At 41.9% G+C, this 25,297-nt stretch overlaps 1 protein-coding gene across 1 annotated transcript in view; it reads left to right on the top strand.

The window, feature by feature from the left end:
• The window catches only part of LOC138851145 (exonuclease 3'-5' domain-containing protein 2-like), an 83,416-nt gene that overhangs the window by 44,946 nt on the left and 13,173 nt on the right, over positions 1-25,297 (top strand). The window contains exons 3-4 of the mRNA XM_070079796.1: positions 18,297-18,456; positions 19,738-19,824. Of these exons, the coding sequence (XP_069935897.1) occupies positions 18,297-18,456; positions 19,738-19,824 (247 nt within the window). The remainder of the gene's footprint in view (positions 1-18,296; positions 18,457-19,737; positions 19,825-25,297) is intronic.

Here is a 25,297-nt window from a genome sequence, read left to right as displayed (position 1 = left end):
ACCACAGTTACAGTATTAGAACAGAAGTTGAAGGTTTGGTACACAAATGCAGATGGATTAACGAATAAACATGAGGAATGGCAAGAAAGAATCAATGAGAAGTCCCCAGACATCATAGCAGTTACAGAAACAAAACTCAAGGAGACAATAACAGATGCAATCTTCCCACCAGGATACCAGATCATGAGGAAAGATAGAAGGGGCAGGGGGGGAGGTGGGGTTGCTCTGCTCGTAAAAAAACAGATGGAAATTCGAGAAAATGGAAGGCATAGATGAGACGGGAGAAAGAGACTACATAGCAGGTACACTTCAGTCTGGGGAACACAAAGTGGTCATTGCAGTGATGTATAATCCACCACAGAACTGCAGGAGGCCAAGAGAGGAATATGAAGAGAGCAACAGAGCAATGGTGGACACACTTGCTGAGGTGGCAAGAAGAGCTCACTCCAGCAGAGCAAAGTTGCTGGTTATGGGGGATTTCAACCACAGGGAGATTGACTGGGAAAACCTGGAGCCACATGGGGGTCCCGAAACATGGAGAGCCAGGATGTTGGACATGGTGCTGGAAAACCTCATGCACCAACATGTTAAGGACACTACCAGAGTGAGAGGGGAGGATGAACCAGCAAGATTGGACCTTGTGTTCACCCTGGGCAGCTCAGACATTGAGGACATCAAGTATGAGAGTCCCCTAGGAGCTAGCGACCACGTGTTTCTGTGCTTTGAATACATAGTAGAGCTGCAAGTGGAGAGAATAACAGGAGTTGAATGGGAAAAGCCTAACTATAAAAGAGGGGACTACATAGGGTTGAAGAACTTCCTGCGGGAGGTCCAGTGGGACAGAGAACTGGCAGGAAAGCCAGTAAATGAAATGATGGAATATGTAACAACAAAATGCAAGGAGGCAGTGGAAAGGTTTATTCCCAAGGGCAACAGTAACAACGGGAAGACCAGAATGAGCCCCTGGTTTACCCGACGGTGTAAGGAGGCAAAAACAAAGTGCAATGGAGAATGGAAAAAGTACAGAAGGCAGAGAACACACGAAAATAGGGAGATCAGTCGCAGAGCCAGGAATGAGTACGCACTGGTAAAGAGGGAGGCCCAGCGACAGTATTAAAATGACATAGCACCGAGAATCAAGACTGACCCGAAACTGTTGTATAGCCACATCAGGAGGAAGACAACAGTCAAAGACCAGGTGATCAGATTAAGGACAGAAGGTGGAGAACTCACAAGAAATGATCAGGAGGTATGTGAGGAGATTTAAGGAAGTTTTTACAGTAGAGACAGGAAGGGCTGTGGGAAGACAGCACAGAAGGGAACATCAAGAGGGAATATACCAACAAGTGTTGGATGACATACGAACAACTGAGGAGGTGAAGAAGCTCTTAAGTGACCTTGACACCTCAAAGGCGATGGGACCGGACATCTCCCCATGGGTCCTTAGAGAAGGAACAGAGATGCTGTGCGTGCCTCTAACCACAATCTTCAACACATCCCTTGAAACTGGGCAACTACCTGAGAAATGGAAGACAGCTAATGTAGTCCCCATATTTAAGAAAGGAAACAGAAACGATTCACTAAACTACAGACCTGTGTCTCCGACATGTATTGTGTGCAAAGTCATGGAGAAGATTATCAGGAGGAGAGTGGTCGAACACCTGGAAAGGAACAAGATCATGAATGAAAACCAGCATGGGTTCATGGAAGGCAAATCTTGTATCACAAACCTCCTGGAGTTTTATGACAAGGTAACAGAAGTAAGACACGAGAGAGAGGGGTGGGTAGATTGCGTTTTCCTAGACTGCAGGAAGGCCTTTGACACAGTTCCCCACAAGAGATCAGTGCAGAAGCTGGAGGATCAGGCGCATGTAAAAGGGAGGGCACTGCAATGGATAAGGGAATACCTGACAGGGAGGCAGCAACGAGTCATGGTACGTGAAGAGGTATCACAGTGGGCGCCTGTTATGACCAAGGTCCCACAGGGGTCAGTTCTAGGACCAGTGCTATTTTTGATATATGTGAACGATATGATGGAAGGAATAGACTCTGAAGTGTCCCTGTTCGCAGATGACGTGAAGTTGATGAGAATTAAATCGGACGAGGATGAGGCAGGACTGCAAAGAGACCTGGACAGGCTGGACATGTGGTCCAGTAACTGGCTTCTCGAATTCAATCCAGCCAAATGCAAAGTCATGAAGATTGGGGAGGGGCAAAGAAGACCGCAGACAGAGTATAGGCTAGGTGGACAAAGACTACAGACCTCACTCAGGGAGAAAGACCTTGGGGTGACCATAACACCGAGCACATCACCGGAGGCACACATCAACCAAATAACCGCTAGAGCATACGGGCGCCTGGCAAACCTGAGAATAGCGTTCCGATACCTTAATAAGGAATCGTTCAAGACACTGTACACTGTGTATGTTAGGCCCATACTGGAGTATGCAGCACCAGTCTGGAACCCACACCTGGTCAAGCACGTCAAGAAGTTAGAGAAAGTACAAAGGTTTGCAGCAAGGCTAGTCCCAGAGCTCAGGGGAATGTCGTACGAGGAAAGGTTGAAGGAAATCGGACTGACGACACTGGAGGACAGAAGGGTCAGGTGAGACATGATAACGACATACAAGATACTGCGGGGAATAGACAAGGTGGACAGAGATAGGATGTTCCAGAGAGGGGACACAGGGACAAGGGGTCACAACTGGAAGCTGAAGACTCAGACGAGTCACAGGGACGTTAGGAAGTATTTCTTCAGTCATAGAGTTGTCAGCAAGTGGAATAGCCTAGCAAGTGAAGTAGTGGAGGCAGGAACCATACATAGTTTTAAGAAGAGGTATGACAAAGCTCAGGAAGCAGAGAGAGAGAGGACCCAGTAGCGATCAGTGAAGAGGCAGGGCCAGGAGCTGAGTCTCGACCCCTGCAACCACAATTAGGTGAGTACACATGCACATGCACACACACACACACACACACACACACACACACACACACACACACCGAGCACGTCACCGGAGGCACACATCAACCAAATAACTGCTGCAGCATACGGGCGCCTGGCAAACCTGAGAATAGCGTTCCGATACCTTAATAAGGAATCATTCAAGACACTGTACACTGTGTATGTTAGGCCCATACTGGAGTATGCAGCACCAGTCTGGAACCCACACCTGGTAAGCACGTCAAGAAGTTAGACAAAGTACAATGGTTTGCAACATGGCTAGTTCCAGAGCTCAGGGGAATGTCGTACAAGGAAAGGTTGAGCGAAATCGGTCTGAAGACACTGGAGGACAGAAGGGTCAGCGGAGACATGATAACGACATACAAGATACTGCGGGGAATAGACAAGGTGGACAGAGACAGGATGTTCCAGAGAGGGGACACAGAAACAAGGGGTCACAATTGGAAGCTGAAGACTCAGACGAGTCACAGGGACGTTAGGAACTGTTTCTTCAGTCATAGAGTCGTCAGGAAGTGGAATAGCCTAGCAAGTGAAGTAGTGGAGGCAGGAACCATACATAGTTTTAAGAAGAGGTATGGCAAAACTCAGGAAGCAGAGAGGGAGATGATCTAGTAGCGATCAGTGAAGAGGCGGGTCCAGGAGCTGAGTCTCGACCCCTGCAACCACAATTAGGTGAGTACACTCACACTCAGGAGGGATCAGGAGCAGTGTCTCAATTCCTCCAATGATATATTTGGGGTATATAACTAATCACTGGGAAATTGCACAATGGAAATGAACTATATAACCCAACATTAAATAACGAATAAGATTTTTTGCCCACTGCGACTGAATTATTCAGTAATGAATGATAGTCAGCATTACACAAATGGTTTTTACCTCTGAGATGTAGTTTAATATTTTCTTTGACATTGCTGGCTTAACAATATATTTTATTTCTCAAAACAAAATCTCCTTCAGAAAATATTATTCTTGGTATGTACATTGCAGAGTCACTTGTTTGCACAGAACTGCTAAATGCCTCAAATGATGTAGTGGAAGTTTTAGCAGTAAAGGTCGAGAACCAAAACCTAGTCATTGTGGCAGTCTACAAGCCTCCAGATGCAACATCCCAGCAATTCCAGGAACAGCTGTTAAAAATTTACCACTGTCTGGAAAACCTTCCAGCTCCTACACCCAACATCTTGCTCCTGGGGGATTTCAACTTAAGGCACCTAAAATGGAGGAATATAGCAAGTGGAAAAGAATCTTTCCTCCGTAAGCCATGCGTGTCGTATGAGGCGACTAAAATGCCGGGAGCAATGGGCTAGTAACCCCTTCTCCTGTATACAATTACTAAAAAAGAGAAGAAGAAAAACTTTATAAAACTGGGTTGCTTAAATGTGCGTGGATGTAGTGCGGATGACAAGAAACAGATGATTGCTGATGTTATGAATGAAAAGAAGTTGGATGTCCTGGCCCTAAGCGAAACAAAGCTGAAGGGGGTAGGAGAGTTTCAGTGGGGGGAAATAAATGGGATTAAATCTGGAGTATCTGAGAGAGTTAGAGCAAAGGAAGGGGTAGCAGTAATGTTAAATGATCAGTTATGGAAGGAGAAAAGAGAATATGAATGTGTAAATTCAAGAATTATGTGGATTAAAGTAAAGGTTGGATGCGAGAAGTGGGTCATAATAAGCGTGTATGCACCTGGAGAAGAGAGGAATGCAGAGGAGAGAGAGAGATTTTGGGAGATGTTAAGTGAATGTATAGGAGCCTTTGAACCAAGTGAGAGAGTAATTGTGGTAGGGGACTTGAATGCTAAAGTAGGAGAAACTTTTAGAGAGGGTGTGGTAGGTAAGTTTGGGGTGCCAGGTGTAAATGATAATGGGAGCCCTTTGATTGAACTTTGTATAGAAAGGGGTTTAGTTATAGGTAATACATATTTTAAGAAAAAGAGGATAAATTAGTATACACGATATGATGTAGGGCGAAATGACAGTAGTTTGTTGGATTATGTATTGGTAGATAAAAGACTGTTGAGTAGACTTCAGGATGTACATGTTTATAGAGGGGCCACAGATATATCAGATCACTTTCTAGTTGTAGCTACACTGAGAGTAAAAGGTAGATGGGATACAAGGAGAATAGAAGCATCAGGGAAGAGAGAGGTGAAGGTTTATAAACTAAAAGAGGAGGCAGTTAGGGTAAGATATAAACAGCTATTGGAGGATAGATGGGCTAATGAGAGCATAGGCAATGGGGTCGAAGAGGTATGGGGTAGGTTTAAAAATGTAGTGTTAGAGTGTTCAGCAGAAGTTTGTGGTTACAGGAAAGTGGGTGCAGGAGGGAAGAGGAGCGATTGGTGGAATGATGATGTAAAGAGAGTAGTAAGGGAGAAAAAGTTAGCATATGAGAAGTTTTTACAAAGTAGAAGTGATGCAAGGAGGGAAGAGTATATGGAGAAAAAGAGAGAAGTTAAGAGAGTGGTGAAGCAATGTAAAAAGAGAGCAAATGAGAGAGTGGGTGAGATGTTATCAACAAATTTTGTTGAAAATAAGAAAAAGTTTTGGAGTGAGATTAACAAGTTAAGAAAGCCTAGAGAACAAATGGATTTGTCAGTTAAAAATAGGAGAGGAGAGTTATTAAATGGAGAGTTAGAGGTATTGGGAAGATGGAAGGAATATTTTGAGGAATTGTTAAATGTTGATGAAGATAGGGAAGCTGTGATTTCGTGTATAGGGCAAGGAGGAATAACATCTTGTAGGAGTGAGGAAGAGCCAGTTGTGAGTGTGGGGGAAGTTCGTGAGGCAGTAGGTAAAATGAAAGGGGGTAAGGCAGCCGGGATTGATGGGATAAAGATAGAAATGTTAAAAGCAGGTGGGGATATAGTTTTGGAGTGGTTGGTGCAATTATTTAATAAATGTATGGAAGAGGGTAAGGTACCTAGGGATTGGCAGAGAGCATGCATAGTTCCTTTGTATAAAGGCAAAGGGGATAAAAGAGAGTGCAAAAATTATAGGGGGATAAGTCTGTTGAGTGTACCTGGTAAAGTGTATGGTAGAGTTATAATTGAAAGAATTAAGAGTAAGACGGAGAATAGGATAGCAGATGAACAAGGAGGCTTTAGGAAAGGTAGGGGGTGTGTGGACCAGGTGTTTACAGTGAAACATATAAGTGAACAGTATTTAGATAAGGCTAAAGAGGTCTTTGTGGCATTTATGGATTTGGAAAAGGCGTATGACAGGGTGGATAGGGGGGCAATGTGGCAGATGTTGCAAGTGTATGGTGTAGGAGGTAGGTTACTGAAAGCAGTGAAGAGTTTTTACGAGGATAGTGAGGCTCAAGTTAGAGTATGTAGGAAAGAGGGAAATTTTTTCCCAGTAAAAGTAGGCCTTAGACAAGGATGTGTGATGTCACCGTGGTTGTTTAATATATTTATAGATGGGGTTGTAAGAGAAGTAAATGCGAGGGTCTTGGCAAGAGGCGTGGAGTTAAAAGATAAAGAATCACACACAAAGTGGGAGTTGTCACAGCTGCTCTTTGCTGATGACACTGTGCTCTTGGGAGATTCTGAAGAGAAGTTGCAGAGATTGGTGGATGAATTTGGTAGGGTGTGCAAAAGAAGAAAATTAAAGGTGAATACAGGAAAGAGTAAGGTTATGAGGATAACAAAAAGATTAGGTGATGAAAGATTGAATATCAGATTGGAGGGAGAGAGTATGGAGGAGGTGAACGTATTCAGATATTTGGGAGTGGACGTGTCAGCGGATGGGTCTATGAAAGATGAGGTGAATCATAGAATTGATGAGGGAAAAAGAGTGAGTGGTGCACTTAGGAGTCTGTGGAGACAGAGAACTTTGTCCTTGGAGGCAAAGAGGGGAATGTATGAGAGTATAGTTTTACCAACGCTCTTATATGGGTGTGAAGCGTGGGTGATGAATGTTGCAGCGAGGAGAAGGCTGGAGGCAGTGGAGATGTCATGTCTGAGGGCAATGTGTGGTGTGAATATAATGCAGAGAATTCGTAGTTTGGAAGTTAGGAGGAGGTGCGGGATTACCAAAACTGTTGTCCAGAGGGCTGAGGAAGGGTTGTTGAGGTGGTTCGGACATGTAGAGAGAATGGAGCGAAATAGAATGACTTCAAGAGTGTATCAGTCTGTAGTGGAAGGAAGGCGGGGTAGGGGTCGGCCTAGGAAGGGTTGGAGGGAGGGGGTAAAGGAGGTTTTGTGTGCGAGGGGCTTGGACTTCCAGCAGGCATGCGTGAGCGTGTTTGATAGGAGTGAATGGAGACAAATGGTTTTTAATACTTGACGTGCTGTTGGAGTGTGAGCAAAGTAACATTTATGAAGGGATTCAGGGAAACCGGCAGGCCGGACTTGAGTCCTGGAGATGGGAAGTACAGTGCCTGCACTCTGAAGGAGGGGTGTTAATGTTGCAGTTTAAAAACTGTAGTGTAAAGCACCCTTCTGGCAAGACAGTGATGGAGTGAATGATGGTGAAAGTTTTTCTTTTTCGGGCCACCCTGCCTTGGTGGGAATCGGCCGGTGTGATAATAAAAATAAAAAATAATAATAACACCAGGAGGCAGCTCTGATGAAAACTCACACTCACGCGAGCTTTTAAATCTCTGCACAAAATTCAATTTAAACCAGCAAATAATAGAGCCTACTAGACTGGAGAATACACTAGACCTCATCTTCACTAACAATGATGATCTGATAAGAAATGTCACCATATCAAAAACAATATACTCAGATCACAACATAATTGAGGCTCAGTCATGTATGCGCGGAGCCCCAGACCGACATAATGAGATTAGTCACGAGGGAGCATTCACCAAATTCAACTTCAATAACAAAAACATAAAGTGGGACCAAGTAAACCAAGTCCTAACCGATATAAGCTGGGAAGATATACTAAGCAACACAGACCCCAACTTATGCCTAGAACAGATTAACTCGGTGGCACTCGATGTATGCACAAGGCTTATTCCTCTAAGAAAAAGGAAGAGTAGATGTAAAACAGAAAGAGACAGGCGCTCCCTTTACAGGCGACGGAAAAGAATAACAGAGCGGCTAAAAGAGGTCAATATATCTGAAATGCGTAGGGAGACACTGGTCAGAGAAATAGCAAGCATCGAACTTAAGCTAAAAGAATCCTTTAGGAGTCAGGAATCGCGGGAAGAACTAAAAGCCATAAATGAAATCGAAAGAAACCCAAAGTATTTCTTCTCCTATGCCAAATCAAAATCGAGAACAACGTCCAGTATTGGGCCCCTACTTAAACAAGATGGGTCCTACACAGATGACAGCAAGGAAATGAGTGAGCTAGTCAAGTCCCAATATGACTCAGTTTTTAGCAAGCCGCTAACCAGACTGAGAGTCGAAGATCAAAATGAATTTTTTATGAGAGAGCCACAAAATTTGATTAACACAAGCCTATCCGATGTTATCCTGACGCCAAATGACTTCGAACAGGCAATAAATGACATGCCCTTGCACTCTGCCCCAGGGCCAGACTCATGGAACTCTGTGTTCATCAAGAACTGCAAGAAGCCCCTATCACGAGCCTTTTCCATCCTATGGAGAGGGAGCATGGACACGGGGGTCGTCCCACAGTTACTAAAAACAACAGACATAGCCCCACTCCACAAAGGGGGCAGTAAAGCAACAGCAAAGAACTACAGACCAATAGCACTAACATCCCATATCATAAAAATCTTTGAAAGGGTCCTAAGAAGCAAGATCACCACCCATCTAGAAACCCATCAGTTACACAACCCAGGGCAACATGGGTTTAGAACAGGTCGCTCCTGTCTGTCTCAACTATTGGATCACTACGACAAGGTCCTAAATGCACTAGAAGACAAAAAGAATGCAGATGTAATATATACAGACTTTGCAAAAGCCTTCGACAAGTGTGACCATGGCGTAATAGCACACAAAATGCGTGCTAAAGGAATAACAGGAAAAGTCGGTCGATGGATCTATAATTTCCTCACTAACAGAACACAGAGAGTAGTCGTCAACAGAGTAAAGTCCAAGGCAGCTACGGTGAAAAGCTCTGTTCCACAAGGCACAGTACTCGCTCCCATCTTGTTCCTCATCCTCATATCCGACATAGACAAGGATGTCAGCCACAGCACCGTGTCTTCCTTTGCAGATGACACCCGAATCTGCATGACAGTGTCTTCCATTGCAGACACTGCAAAGCTCCAGGCGGACATCAACCAAATCTTTCAGTGGGCTGCAGAAAACAATATGAAGTTCAACGATGAGAAATTTCAATTACTCAGATATGGTAAACATGAGGAAATTAAATCTTCATGAGAGTACAAAACAAATTCTGGCCACAAAATAGAACGAAACACCAACGTCAAAGACCTGGGAGTGATCATGTCGGAGGATCTCACCTTCAAGGACCATAACATTGTATCAATCGCATCTGCTAGAAAAATGACAGGATGGATAATGAGAACCTTCAAAACTAGGGAGGCCAAGCCCATGATGACACTCTTCAGGTCACTTGTTCTATCTAGGTTGGAATATTGCTGCACACTAACAGCACCTTTCAAGGCAGGTGAAATTGCCGACCTAGAAAATGTACAGAGAACTTTCACAGCGCGCATAACGGAGATAAAACACCTCAATTATTGGGAGCGCTTGAGGTTCCTAAACCTGTATTCCCTGGAACGCAGGAGGGAGAGATACATGATTATATACACCTGGAAAATCCTAGAGGGACTAGTACCGAACTTGCACACAAAAATCACTCACTACGAAAGCAAAAGACTTGGCAGACGATGCACCATCCCCCCAATGAAAAGCAGGGGTGTCACTAGCACGTTAAGAGACCATACAATAAGTGTCAGGGGCCCGAGACTGTTCAACTGCCTCCCAGCACACATAAGGGGGATTACCAACAGACCCCTGGCAGTCTTCAAGCTGGCACTGGACAAGCACCTAAAGTCAGTTCCGGATCAGCCGGGCTGTGGCTCGTACGTTGGTTTGCGTGCAGCCAGCAGCAACAGCCTGGTTGATCAGGCTCTGATTCCACCAGGAGGCCTGGTCACAGACCGGGCCGCGGGGGCGTTGACCCCCGGAACTCTCTCCAGGTAAACTCCAGGTATGGATGAGAGACAGCAAACAATAAATCATTTATCCACTAACGCAAGTATGAATTCAGAAATAAATTTAAGACACATTATTCAAAAAGTTTCAGAGGGAGGGATAGAAAGTCACTGTTTGTTTTGGTTATGGTTTTGATGTTGACATTTGAGAAAGTCATGGTGGTGTTAACGGGAAAGAATAACGACAGAAAATGTTGAAGAATGTGGGAAGAGATGGGTAAATCCAAGAAACTAAAGAATATTAAAGAGAAACATAAAGATGGGTAATACCGAGTGTGAGGAAGGGTGAGATAGTGAGGAAGTGAAAGGCACTGCACATCACCAAATGTGTGTAAGAAGTTAGAAGGCAGTACAACGCCACAACTTCAAGTGTTCGGGAAGTTTGCTAGAGAGAAGGAGGGAGAAACTGATGTAGTAAGAGAAATTAGAGGATACACACCCCCTATGACAAGTATATGAAGCAGACAAAGAGGATGGAAAAGAATCACATCACAATACAATAATCACACACCCAATGTGTTCGTAGGAAATCAGCTGAAGCGGGTCACGTCCTCACTAAATGTACATTACAGATCTAGCGCCTGACTCTAGCTGTGTTTTACGAGCACCGGCCACGAACCAGCTAGCTGAATATTAAGTTTTCTCGTACATACTGACATAACCTCCTACCTCTCACACCCACGCACATTGTGCGAAGTAAATCTAAAAAAAGAATATGGGAAGAGAGGAAAAATACGGGAGAGGTGACTACTGTGCTCTAGACAACAAATGAGATAGTGGAGAAAATGACTAATAAATGACAAAACATTTCAGAGCAACGAATATTTATTGAATCTGAGGTCAGCAGATAATAGTTAGCCAGAAAACCTAGAAACGAATACACAAAATAAAAAAAATGGAACGACAGTTGCAGAATGACAGATCGTAAGAGAGACTGATCAACAATTACCATAAAGAACCTGATAATAGAATGAGAAATGAATGGATTCAACAAAATTGTCTCTGAGAAAGAGAAAGAACTGAAAAAAAGATATTCATTTTGAGATAAGGAATAGCACAGGAAAGCTGAAGACAGATATCAACGAATAAATAAAATCCATAAAACAGAAAAATTAGTGAAGTAATGGGACTTCTCAGTGTGATACTAAGGGTTCTGAATTGGTTTTTCAATAAATGACTGCAGAAAGTGCGACTACCAAAATTATGGATACAAGATTCATATACTCATTGCATTTAAACAAAGAGAGTGACAGGTAACAATGTACAGATTTGTTTCCTTGATTTGTAAGATGTGTACTTAGGGTATCAGAGATGATATTTAGAAGAACTTTGGAATAATAACCAACGAGAAATATTCATTTTAAATGCTAATCCCATATGAGTGTGCAAAGGTAGGGGTTTGCAATGGGTAAGGATGTGCTTGGAGTAGGGTTGTGGAAGGGAGGAGTTGTGATAAGTGGTTTAACACCGACAGGTTGAGGTAATCAGTCCCTCTGCCTGGAGTCGATGTGGTCAGTCCATCACTCTTTTAGATTGATGGATTGACCACGTCAACTCCAGGCTGTGGAACTGATTACCTCATACTCTTCCTCTCCTTACACCTTTCTGCTTTGTGTTGGACTGATGAAGTCACTGTGTGGCAAAACGTTTCTTTAACCCCTTCAGGGTCCAAGGCCAAAATCTGAAGTGGTGCTCCAGTGTCCAAGAAATTTTGAAAAAAAAAAAAAATAATTTTTTCTTACAGAATTAAAGAGCATATTTTTGTGAAGGTAATAAGACAAAAAAAAATTCTGATCAGTACTTACCGAAAGACAGTGCCAAGAAGTTTGTCAAAAATGATGTGGTGGCGGCAACATCGACGAATTCCACATACGCGCATTACATTATTTTGCGGTTTTTATAGTTTTTTCTTTTCTTTTCCAATTTTTTTCTATTCCTACTAACATTTGGGGCCTTAGATACCAATACTGTATATAATGTATATATATAAACTTACTGTATTGAACACAATAACCACACTGAAGCTATTATCATATTATTGTTTACCACTGTTGTTTATTACAATAAACATGCACAAATCTTGTATAATACTAATGTTCTATCATATATTTACATATTTACAATCACTGGACATGGTTTTAGAACTGCTGGAGCTTGTGGAACTCCTTGAAACAAGGCACCATGCACAGAGGCACCTTACATTCCTCACACATAAACCGAGTGTCTTTGCGTCTTTGTTGCCGTCGTTTTGTTTGTGCACAGACGATGCATCTCTTCTGAGCAAATTTCTTCTGAGTTGAAGGAAGCTGTATTATGAAATTATCACCTTCCCTCCTCAAACGCTTGGGTATATCCTGAGTAATTCGAGGACCTTGCTGTATAGCAGGTGTTCTTACCTGGTACTTCATTATGAGTTGTCTGACAACAGACAAACAAAATTCACCATAGGGTGGTCTGTTGCCAGTCTTTATTTGGTACATATTATATGAATTGAGCATTGAAATGTCCATGAGATGGAAGAAAAGTTTCATGTACCACTTGTAACTCTTACGAACACAGTCAACAAAACCAATCTGCATGTCACATTTGTCAACCAAGCGCATGTTTTGTGTATGTTACCGTACGTTACCTCAAGCCTGGAGAGAGTTCCGGGGGTCAACGCCCCCGCGGCCCGGTCTGAGACCAGGCCTCCTGGTGGATCAGAGCCTGATCAACCAGGCTGTTGCTGCTGGCTGCACGCAAACCAACATACGAGCCACAGCCCGGCTGATCCGGAACTGACTTTAGGTGCTTGTCCAGTGCCAGCTTGAAGACTGCCAGGGGTCTGTTGGTAATCCCCCTTATGTGTGCTGGGAGGCAGTTGAACAGTCTCGGGCCCCTGACACTTATTGTATGGTCTCTTAACGTGCTAGTGACACCCCTGCTTTTCATTGGGGGGATGGTGCATCGTCTGCCAAGTCTTTTGCTTTCGTAGTGAGTGATTTTCGTGTGCAAGTTCGGTACTAGTCCCTCTAGGATTTTCCAGGTGTATATAATCATGTATCTCTCCCTCCTGCGTTCCAGGGAATACAGGTTTAGGAACCTCAAGCGCTCCCAATAATTGAGGTGTTTTATCTCCGTTATGCGCGCCGTGAAAGTTCTCTGTACATTTTCTAGGTCGGCAATTTCACCTGCCTTGAAAGGTGCTGTTAGTGTGCAGCAATATTCCAGCCTAGATAGAACAAGTGACCTGAAGAGTGTCATCATGGGCTTGGCCTCCCTAGTTTTGAAGGTTCTCATTATCCATCCTGTCATTTTTCTAGCAGATGCGATTGATACAATGTTATGGTCCTTGAAGGTGAGATCCTCCGACATGATCACTCCCAGGTCTTTGATGTTGGTGTTTCGCTCTATTTTGTGGCCAGAATTTGTTTTGTACTCTGATGAAGATTTAATTTCCTCATGTTTACCATATCTGAGTAATTGAAATTTCTCATCGTTGAACTTCATATTGTTTTCTGCAGCCCACTGAAAGATTTGGTTGATGTCTGCCTGGAGCTTTGCAGTGTCTGCAATGGAAGACACTGTCATGCAGATTCGGGTGTCATCTGCAAAGGAAGACACGGTGCTGTGGCTGACATCCTTGTCTATGTTGGATATAAGGATGAGGAACAAGATGGGAGCGAGTACTGTGCCTTGTGGAACAGAGCTTTTCACCGTAGCTGCCTCGGACTTTACTCTGTTGACGACTACTCTCTGTGTTCTGTTAGTGAGGAAATTATAGATCCATCGACCGACTTTTCCTGTTATTCCTTTAGCACGCATTTTGTGCGCTATTACGCCATGGTCACACTTGTCGAAGGCTTTTGCAAAGTCTGTATATATTACATCTGCATTCTTTTTGTCTTCTAGTGCATTTAGGACCTTGTCGTAGTGGTCCAATAGTTGAGACAGACAGGAGCGACCTGTTCTAAACCCATGTTGCCCTGGGTTGTGTAACTGATGGGTTTCTAGATGCGTGGTGATCTTGCTTCTTAGGACCCTTTCAAAGATTTTTATGATATGGGATGTTAGTGCTATTGGTCTGTAGTTCTTTGCTGTTGCTTTACTGCCCCCTTTGTGGAGTGGGGCTATGTCTGTTGTTTTTAGTAACTGTGGGACGACCCCCGTGTCCATGCTCCCTCTCCATAGGATGGAAAAGGCTCGTGATAGGGGCTTCTTGCAGTTCTTGATGAACACAGAGTTCCATGAGTCTGGCCCTGGGGCAGAGTGCATGGGCATGTCATTTATCGCCTGTTCGAAGTCATTTGGCATCAGGATAACATCGGATAGGCTTGTGTTAATCAAATTTTGTGGCTCTCTCATAAAAAATTCATTTTGATCTTCGACTCTCAGTCTGGTTAGCGGCTTGCTAAAAACTGAGTCATATTGGGACTTGAGTAGCTCACTCATTTCCTTGTTGTCATCTGTGTAGGACCCATCTTGTTTAAGTAGGGGCCCAATACTGGACGTTGTTCTCGATTTTGATTTGGCATAGGAGAAGAAATACTTTGGGTTTCTTTCGATTTCATTTATGGCTTTTAGTTCTTCCCGCGATTCCTGACTCCTAAAGGATTCTTTTAGCTTAAGCTCGATGCTTGCTATTTCTCTGACCAGTGTCTCCCTACGCATTTCAGATATATTGACCTCTTTTAGCCGCTCTGTTATTCTTTTCCGTCGCCTGTAAAGGGAGCGCCTGTCTCTTTCTGTTTTACATCTACTCCTCCTTTTTCTTAGAGGAATAAGCCTTGTGCATACATCGAGTGCTACCGAGTTAATCTGTTCTAGGCATAAGTTGGGGTCTGTGTTGCTTAGTATATCTTCCCAGCTTATATCGGTTAGGACTTGGTTTACTTGGTCCCACTTTATGTTTTTGTTATTGAAGTTGAATTTGGTGAATGCTCCCTCGTGACTAATCTCCTTATGTCGGTCTGGGGCTCCGCGCATACATGACTGAACCTCAATTATGTTGTGATCTGAGTATATTGTTTTTGATATGGTGATATTTCTTATCAGATCATCATTGTTAGTGAAGATGAGGTCTAGTGTATTCTCCAGTCTAGTAGGCTCTATTATTTGCTGGTTTAAATTGAATTTTGTGCAGAGATTTAAAAGCTCGCGTGAGTGTGAGTTTTCATCAGAGCTGCCTCCTGGTGTTATTACTGCAACAATATTATTTGCTATATTCCTCCATTTTAGGTGCCTTAAGTTGAAATCCCCCAGGAGCAAGATGTTGGGTGCAGGAGCTGGAAGGTTTTCCAGACAGTGGTCAATTTTTAACAGCTGTTCCTGGAATTGCTGGGATGTTGCATCCGGAGGCTTGTAGACTATCACAATGACTGTCACTGGTTTTCGAATACGTTTATTAGTCACTCGATCAACTTTGCCACTGTCTTGCATTTCATTACGGTGAATGGTTGTCAACAATGTGACATCTCGTTTGTCATGCCACCGTAATGCCATGATGTCACTGGCAGTAAACACCTGCACGTCATCACCACGAGCACCTGCGTTGAGCCCGGGCATATGTTTACGATTAGAATGCACTGTGCCACACACACATCTGTCTTGTTCACTCGCATGAAATCACTGAGTAATGGGCTTGTGTACCAGTTATCGGTATATAATGTATGCCCCTTACCAAGATAAGGTGCCATCATGTTTCTCACTACGTCACCTGAGATACCCAATAACATCTTGGTATCTTTCAATGTTTTACTACCCGTGTATACAACAATATCCAACACCAGGCCACTGCCACAATCACAGAGTACAAACAGTTTTATACCAAAGCGTTTCCTCTTGCTCGGTATATACTGCTTGAATGACAGTCTACCTTTGAACAAAATCATAGACTCGTCAATTGCAAGATTCTTGAATGGATAAAAGTATATGCTGAACTTTTGTTTGAGATACATGAAAACATTTCTGACCTTGTATAACCTGTCACTTATGTCAGGCCTGGTTTTGTCAGAGAAGTGCAACATACGTAAGAGTAAGATAAACCTGTTCACTGGTATGATTTCACTGAAGACCGGGGTAGAAATTAGCTGATCTGTGGACCAGTATGCTTTTATATTATGCTTATAGACATGAGGCATAAGCATTATTGTTGCAAAAAACAAATACATTTCTGCAACAGTCGTCTCTTTCCACCTGTGTAGTCTTGACTGTGGTGATATGATCGTATTTGCCATGGTGTACTCAAAATACTTATTACTTTCCCTGATAATAGTTTCCATCAATGGCTGGTCAAAGAATAATTCAAAGAATTCCAGTTCATTGGCCGTGGTTCCAAGGGGACAAGTAGGTAGAATTCCACTTTGAGAATCATCAAAGTGGTGAGGCTTGGGAACAAAATTGGGATTTTGCTGCCAATCCCACATACGGTTTGCTGGTGGATACTAGACATCATAGGCTGGTTGTGTGGGTGGTTGTGGTTGAGGTGGGCTGGTGGCTGACGCTCAGCTTTGTCCTTGAACTGACGAGTCAGCAGCGTGGGTCCCACCCTGGGCTGGTGAGTCATGCATGGCGGTGCCACTACCATCACCACTAACACCATCCACTGATGCCTGTGGTCTATCCATGCCAAGTGTAGCCACATCATCTTCACTATCACTACCTAAAACTGGTGTAGGGCCACGGGATGTACTCCGGGATGTACTCCGGGATGTACTCTGGGATGTACTCTGTCCCTTGGGCACAGCATAGGGTACACTACCCGAGCACATGCGGCGGCGAACATACCGACGCTTCACTGGTGAATATGATTCCTCATTATCACTACTCGAATGATCGCCGAGCACAATAAAATCACAATCCACATCACTATCATCATCATTACTGAAGTCAGAGGCCTGGCCACGCGAAAATATTAGTTTTCTCTTGCGTTGAGGAACAACCGACCATGAGTCACGAGTGCCCACACCAGAGGCAGAAGGTTGAGGATTGTCAGGGTTTTCTGCACTATTATCGATATCCTGGTCATTCTTTTCGGTCACTAACTTATCAAAGCCGTAGAATTCGTCTTCATTTCCACTTCCATCAGTGTCAGAACTATCAGGTAGGAAGAGGAGAGTCCCAATTTTCCGGGGAGTGAGAGCTGACTTGCGACGAGGCATGTTGAACAAGGGTAACTGAGCCGGCGTTCCCACAATGCTATGCGGGCACCTAGATTTTTTGTTTATGGCGCACACCCACCACGCAGACCCGTTCTCTAACATGTAGGCCTATGAGTGCTTTCGCACTGAATTTGATGGCGCTAGAATTTTGGCGTAGATCTACGGTTTGGACACTCAATGTGAAGCCGTAGATCTACGGGACAGACCCTGAAAGGGTTAAAAAAGGTGCCAATTTCAAAATAGGGTCCAGAATAAACAAGGTAGACATTCTTGGCACTAAAGTAACATATCCTCTGTTCATTAGTCACATCTCTAGGCCCCTCTTATATTATTATTGCTTTCTATTTTGATTTTTCATTCATACAAAAAAATACAAAATTTACTGTTATGCAGACAACTGCATTATTGTAAAAATGGTATAAATAATATCAGTGCACTAGTGAAAGAATACTAGACTCCCCAGTTGACGTGTACTGGACATGTGGTGTGATTTGTTTACTCCTGAACATTGGTAAAAATCGAACATTTCCCCTACTTTGAGCTCAGTTTCAAGGTCGTTTTCATCATCAAAGTAATGAAAATCATCTATATTTCTGTAATATGTTTTCCATTTTATCACCTAAGACCATGAAAATGCGAATACAATGATAAATACTATACGAAAATACACCTCAAAGTCAGCGCTTTAATCCAAAAAAACGATCAGAGTTTTTTTTTTCTCATTACGAACTGTGTGCTGCAGGATTTTTTTATGTGGTGCACACTGACCACACAGACCCTTTCTCTTACATGTGGGCCTACCAGCTTTCTCCCGCTTGATTTGAAGCTGCTAGAATTATTGAGTATATATACGTAAGAAACAGTGGCTCGTAAGACGTATTTATACGGCGTAAACAGTCAAAGGGTTAATAATATAGGTTAAACTTTATCATTGTGTGTTGAATGTATCACTTCATTCAACATAAGTTGATGATGGAAAGATTAACTAATATTGTACTGTACTATAAGTACAGGCTCTTCATTAAATTTAGTGTTTAATCATAAATGTGAATCTCATCATATTCCTCTCTTTGTATGTTCTGTCTAAGGGAAGCTCAACAAGAGGGTGTTGTGGGCTTTGACTGTGAGTGGGTGCAGGTGCGCAGTCGCCGCCATCCTGTGGCACTCCTCCAGCTGGCCTCCTGCTCTGGCTTGTGCGTCCTAGTGCGGCTGTCCCACATGAAATCAAGCCTTCCTCTTAGTCTCAAAGTAAGCATCTGTCTGTCACAATATCAATTTCTTGGACTAGTTTTGGCTTTCAGTGATTCTTTTTATTTTGTTTTTAATGATAATTTTTAGCAAGTCAGTCATATTAAACTCCAGTCTACATTTCTTAAAAATATTTTGCATTCCTATTTTTTTCACAAACTTTTTTTTTATGGCAATATTGAAACCTTAAATTGGACAAGTGAAATGCACTCAGTGGAACCTCGGTTTTCATATGTCCTAGTTTGTGTGTAAAACTAGAGTTATTTCCAATAAAATGTATTTTTTGTTAATATTTTTGGGTGTCTGGAACAGATTAATTGGATTTACATTATTTCTTATGGGAAATATTGCTTCAGTTTTCATGTGATTCGAACGTATTAATCACGAAAACCGAGGTTCCATTTTTTGATGGCATCTTTTTGTTGTGCGGATAGTGCATAGTTGTTTCTGTAGTTGTCTTGTTTAAGTCATTTTTCCATTGCCTTAGGTTATTTTAAGTATTTGTATATCCTGCTGTTAGTGGTGTTGTTTAGCCATAATATATGTAATAAAATGAGGTGTTGAAAAACTTCAACATTTGAAGAGTTCATATCAGTATGTGACATTCAATTTGAGGAGTCCTTTTTGAAGAAAACTTGAATTTGAAGGCAGGTAGAACAATAATAGAATATGCTCTAAAGAGAGGCATTGTGCAGCAGAAGAAAATAAATGCCACCACAGCCAAAATCTGGGTTGGTGAATGAATTGATTCTTTATTGCTTTGTCTGTTTGTGGGAATGTGTAGATATCTTCTGCATCTGTAAGTTAGGTATGGCAACTTAATTTCATAGCTCAAATCACTTTCATGCCTTTTTCTTTTTTCATTGAGTTTGTTGCTTATTCTTTTCTGCTGCACAATACCTCAAACTCCTCTACTATCCATGGCAATAATCTTCCTTACCAGTCATAATCCTACTACCAATAATTACTTGTTAAAGCCTACCTTACATTAAAAATTTTCTGTGAGCTTCATCATAAACCTTGCTGTACTCCCTCTTTCACTGCTCATATTGATGTTGTAAGTTTTCTTATAAGGCCCCTCATAAACTTAGCAGAATGCATTATCAATTTTTTAGACCTGTACTTTTTTTTTTACAGTTTCTGTGAATTGGCAGCTCATAGGTTGAAATTTAAAATCCACTCATTTCTCTTTGCATATATGTACCTGTATATAGGTACATCTTTGTGTACACACTATCCATTGGTATGTAAATGCTTTTGATTTTTTGTATTAATTTTCAGGAATTTTTAGAAGATAAGGCAATACTGAAAGTTGGGGTAGGACCTCTTGAGGATAGCAACTACCTGACAGCTGATTATGGTTTAAAGGTAACACCAATTAAACTCATTCATTACATGCCACTATCTAGTCTATATAATTTCTCATGCCATAGCAATGATGTACCCATAGTGGTGAGAATTTCCAGTTGCACAAATACAACTAAAATAAAAATACACAGCTTCAAGTAAAAATCAAATACAGTGGACCCCCGCATAACGATTACCTCCGAATGCGACCAATTATGTAAGTGTATTTATGTAAGTGCGTTTGTACATGTATGTTTGGGGGTCTGAAATGGACTAATTTACTTCACAATATTTCTTATGGGAACAAATTCGGTCAGTACTGGCACCTGAACATACTTCTGGAGTGAAAAAATATCGTTAACCAGGGGTCCACTGTACAGTGGAACCTCAAAAATCGAACTGCTCCCAACACAACCAATTATGTAAGTGTATTTTTTAAGTGCTTTTATAAGTGTATTTTTAAGGGTCTGAAATGGACTAATCTAATTTACATTATTCCTGATGGGAATAAATTCATTCGGTAAAGGCACTCGAACAGACTTCTGGACCGAAGAAAGTTCGATATTTGAGGTTCCACTGTACAGTGTGAATAAATTTTGATTACAAATACAGCCTCTCCTCACTTAACAACTGAGTTCCATTCCTAAGACCTTGTTGGTAAATGAATTCATTGCTAAATGAGGAGCATACTATAATGGTAGTGAGTTTGTGTCAGCCATCTTTGATATTGCTTTAATGTCACCTTTGCACCATTTATAAAATTTTTTAGTATATTTTTAACCCTTTCACTGTCAGTGCTTTAATATTACGGCTTGCAAGCCAGTGTTGGTGCTGTAATGTGTCAAAATTCTAGCAGCTTCCAGTCTTGCGGGAGAAAGCTGGTATGCCTACATATGAGAGAATGTGTCTGAGTGGTCAGTGTAAGCAGTATAAAACAATCCTGCAGCACACAGTGCATAATGAGAAAAAAAACTCCGTGTTTTTTCTTTAAAACACCAACTTTGTGGTGTATTTTCGTATGGAATTTATAGTTGTATTCTCATTTTCTTCATCTCATTTGATAGAATGGAAGATATATTATAGACATAGAGATGATTTTGAATGGTTTTTGGAATAAAAGTACCTTGAAATTGAGCTCAAAGTAGCAGAAATGTTTTATTTTTGCTGATGTTCAAGAGTAAACAAATCACACCACACGTCGAATACCATCAACTGGTGGGTCTAATATGCTTTCACAAATGCACTAATATTATTTATACCATTTTTACAACAATGCAGTAGTCTGCATAACAGTAAATCTTCTATTTTTTATGTGAATAAAAATTCGAAATGGAAAGCAAGCATAATATAAGAGGGGCCTGGAGACGTGACTAATGAACAGAGAAAATGTTATTTTAGTGTTAGGAACGTCTGCATTGTTTATTTTGGCCCCTATTTTGAAATTGGCCTTACTTGAATTGTGTATGAAATTGGCCAAATTACCAATTTTTGATCACTTTATTGGGTAGTTGAAATCAGTAAATGGGTGGTTTCTTGTACTCTCTCGATAGAATAAATGGAGTTCTAGCAAAATAGCTATGAATTTGGTTGACTGAAATAATGGAATTGGCCAAAAATAGGGCTCAAAGTGGGCAAAATTGGCAATGCTTAAATACCGCAGAGGCTGCAAACTTCACAAGAGCATAATTCCATGAGTTTTCCATCAAATTTCATACTTTTGGTGTCATTACCATTGGGAAAAGATTCTCTATCATTTCATAAGAAAATTTTTTTTTCTTTTTATTGAAATTGACACTGAGAGCAAGTTTGTGAGCAGGGGTCTTGACAATGAATAGGTTAAATGTTTATTCATTAGTGTACTGTATATTGTAATATACCTAATAGAGGAAATCAGCTCTAATATACATTATTTAGGTAAATGTACTGGTCAGAGATCCTTTCGTAAGTCCAAATCATCGGTAAATGAGTATATCGCTAAGTGAGGAGAGGCTGCATAAAGATAATATTTTATTATATTTTTCAAATGCTCTGAAAATTGTTGTAAAATTCTCAGTCACCATTACTACAGTTTTGAATACAGTACAGTAATAAGAAAGAATTTAAGCAGTTCACTCAACAAATGCTTCTAACACTAACTGTATAGCTTTGTTGGTATGGTTGTAGAGCACTTTTCATATTTTTAACTTCTTGTACAGTACTATACTAGTAGTCTGGTACTAATCCTCTTATGGCACTGCTAATGAACACTAGTCACCACCTGTTCATTTGAGCAGCTGAGAAACTTATAAAGACTTAATATTAACCCTTTGACTGTTTCGGTCATATATATACGTCTTACGAGCCACTGTGTTTGATGTAATAATACGCATAAATTCTAGCGGCTTCAAATCAAGCAGGAGAAAGCTGGTAGGTCCACATATGAGAGAATGGGTCTCCATGGTCAGTGTGCACCATATAAAAAAATCGGGGAGCCAGTGGTGCATTGTGGGAATGCCATTTCAGTAGTCCTTGTTGATCATGCCTAGCGGTAAGAAATATCTGACTCCCCAGCAAATCTGGGACTCTTCTCTTCCCAAGTACAGTGGACCCCCGCCTAACATTGGCATCACATAACATTAAATCCGCCTAGCAATACATTTTATCGCTAAAATTTTGCCTCGCCTAGCGCTAAAAAACTCGCTCAACGCGATTCGTCCGAGACACGTCTATGTGCGACCTGAGCCAGCCTCACTTGTTCTGCTGGTGGCATTGTTTACAAGCCAGCCTCCGCGGTAACATCCAAGCATACAATCGGAACATTTCGTATTATTACAGCATTTTTAGTTTACCTGGAGTTTACCTGGAGAGAGTTTCGGGGGTCAACGCCCCCGCGGCCCATGCCAATGCTAGTGGTGATTGCAAAGTGAAGCCTTTATTAGCGTATCACTCTGAAACTCCCAGAGCATTCAGGCAAAAAAATATCCTCAAGGCTAATTTGTGTGTGCTGTGGAGGGCAAACAGTAAGGCATGGGTCACTAGGGACTTTTTCTATGACTGGTTACACCATGCATTTGCCCCCAATGTGAAAAATTACCTAATTGAAAAGAAATTAGACCTTAAGTGCCTCCTGGTGTTAGACGATGCCCACGGTCATCCTACAGACTTGGCAGAGCGACTTTGTGGGGACATGAGCGTCATTAAGGTGAAGTTTTTGCCTCCTAATACCACTCCTCTCCTGCAACCCATGGACCAGCAGGTCATTGCAAACTTCAAAAAACTGTACACAAAAGCTCTGTTTGAAAGGTGCTTTGTCGTGACCTCAGAAACTCAATTGACTCTAAAAGAGTTTTGGAGAGATCACTTTAATATCCTCAATTGTGTAAACCTTATAGGTAAGGCTTGGGATGGAGTGACTATGAGGACCTTGTACAATGCTTGGAAGAAACTGTGGCCAGAATGTGTAGACCAAAGGGATTTTGAAGGATTTGAGGCTAACCCTGAGAAGCGTATGCCAATTGAGGAATCAATTGTGGCATTGGGGAAGTCCTTGGGGTTGGAGGTTAGTGGGGAGGATGTGGAAGAGTTGGTGGAGGAGGACAATGAAGAACTAACCACTGATGAGCTGCTAGATCATCTTCAACAGCAAGAGGCCACTTCTGAGGAAACTGGTTCGGAGGAGGGGAGAGAGAAATTGAAGAAGTTGCCTACTTCAAAGATTAAGGAAATCTGTGCAAAGTGGCTTGAAGTGCAAACCTTTATGGATGAAAATCACCCTCAGACAGCTGTTGCAAGCCGTGTTGGCAACCTGTACACTGACAGTGTTGTAAACCGCTTTAGGAAAGTCATAAAGGAATGAGAGGTACAGACCTCTATGGACGGATATGTTGTGCGACAGAAGTCCAGTGACTCTGAAGCTGGTCCTAGTGGCATTAAAAGAAGAAGGGAAGTACCCCCGGAAAAGGACCTGACACCTCAAGTCCTAATGGAAGGGGATTCCCCTTCTAAACACTAAGACCATCAACACTCTCTCCTCCTCCCATCCCATCAATCATCACCAGATCTTCAATAAAGGTAAGTGTTATGTAACTGTGCATGTCTTCTTCAGTTTGTGTGTATTAAAATTAATATTTCATGTGGTAAAAAAAATTTTTTTTCATACTTTTGGTTGCCTTACACGGATTAATTTGATTTCCATTATTTCTTATGGGGAAAATTAATTCGCCTAACGATAATTTTACCTAACATTGAGCTCTCAGGAACGGATTAATAGCGTTATGTGAGGGTCCACTCTAATGCTCTAACACAGATGGAGGTGTCGGTGAAGATCAATTTCATGGTTTTGAGGAGTTTGTAACCAAAAGCATTGCCCAGGATATGAGAAAAATGAAGGAGAATGAAGAATGAAAGAGAATGAGAGAAAGAATGAAAGAATGAGAGAGAGAATGAGAGAGAATGAGAGAGAGAATGAGAGAGAGAATGAGGGAGAGAATGAGGGAGAATGAAGGAGAAATATACAGTACAGTGGACCCCCGGTATTTGATATTAATCCGTTCCTGAGAGCTCATCGAATACCGATAATATCGAAAACCGAATCAATTTTCCTCATAAGAAATAATGGAAATCAAATTAATCCATGCAAGACACCCAAAAGTATGAAAAAAAAAATTTACTACATGAAATATTAAGTTTAATGCAATAGAATAATTAGAATAACAATAAAATAATTGACACTTACCATTAATGAAGATCTGGTGATGATTGATGGGATGGGAGGAGGGGAGAGGTGTTAGTGTTTAGAAGGGGAATCCCCTTCCATTAGGACTTGAGGTAGCAAGTCCTTTTCCGGGGTTACTTCCCTTCTTTTAAAGCCACTAGGACCAGCTTGAGAGTCACTGAACCTCTGTCACACAACAAATCTGTCCATAGAGCTCTGTAGCTCCCGTTCCTTTACGATTTGTCTAAAATGGGCCACAACACTGTCATTGTAATAGTCACCAGCAAGGTTTGTAATTGCTGTGTTAGGGTGATTTTCATCCATAAAAGTTTGCACTTCAACCCACTGTGCACACATTTCCTTAATTTTTGAAGTAGGCACAATGGATTCCACAACTGGCATAGGCCCCAAACCCTTCGAAATCTTTCTTAATTTCCATACTAATTCTCACCCTTTTTACCACAGGGTTGGCACTAGAAGCTTTCTTGGGGCCCATGGTGACTTATTTTGCAGAAACAAGCACCAAACACAGTGATAATACGGATAATGTGGAATGTACTGAATGTATCATTAGATGCGCGCACACTGGCACACACGGGGCAGTTCAGGCCACACGTGGACAGGTCTCGTACAAATCGTATCGAATACCGGGTTTTCAATCGAATACCGAGGAAAATATTTTGCAATATAATGCATCGAATATCGGATTTATCGAATACCGATGCCATCGAATACCGGGGGTCCACTGTAATTAGGTAGGAGGATGGATGGGGAAGCGAGCATCTGACCTCATTGTTTTGA

This window comes from Cherax quadricarinatus, unplaced genomic scaffold (assembly GCF_038502225.1).
Source record: "Cherax quadricarinatus isolate ZL_2023a unplaced genomic scaffold, ASM3850222v1 Contig18, whole genome shotgun sequence".
In the NCBI taxonomy this organism is placed as follows: domain Eukaryota; kingdom Metazoa; phylum Arthropoda; class Malacostraca; order Decapoda; family Parastacidae; genus Cherax; species Cherax quadricarinatus.
The sequence above is the reverse complement of the archived record's forward strand: the minus strand, read 5'-3'. Positions and strand labels throughout refer to the sequence as shown.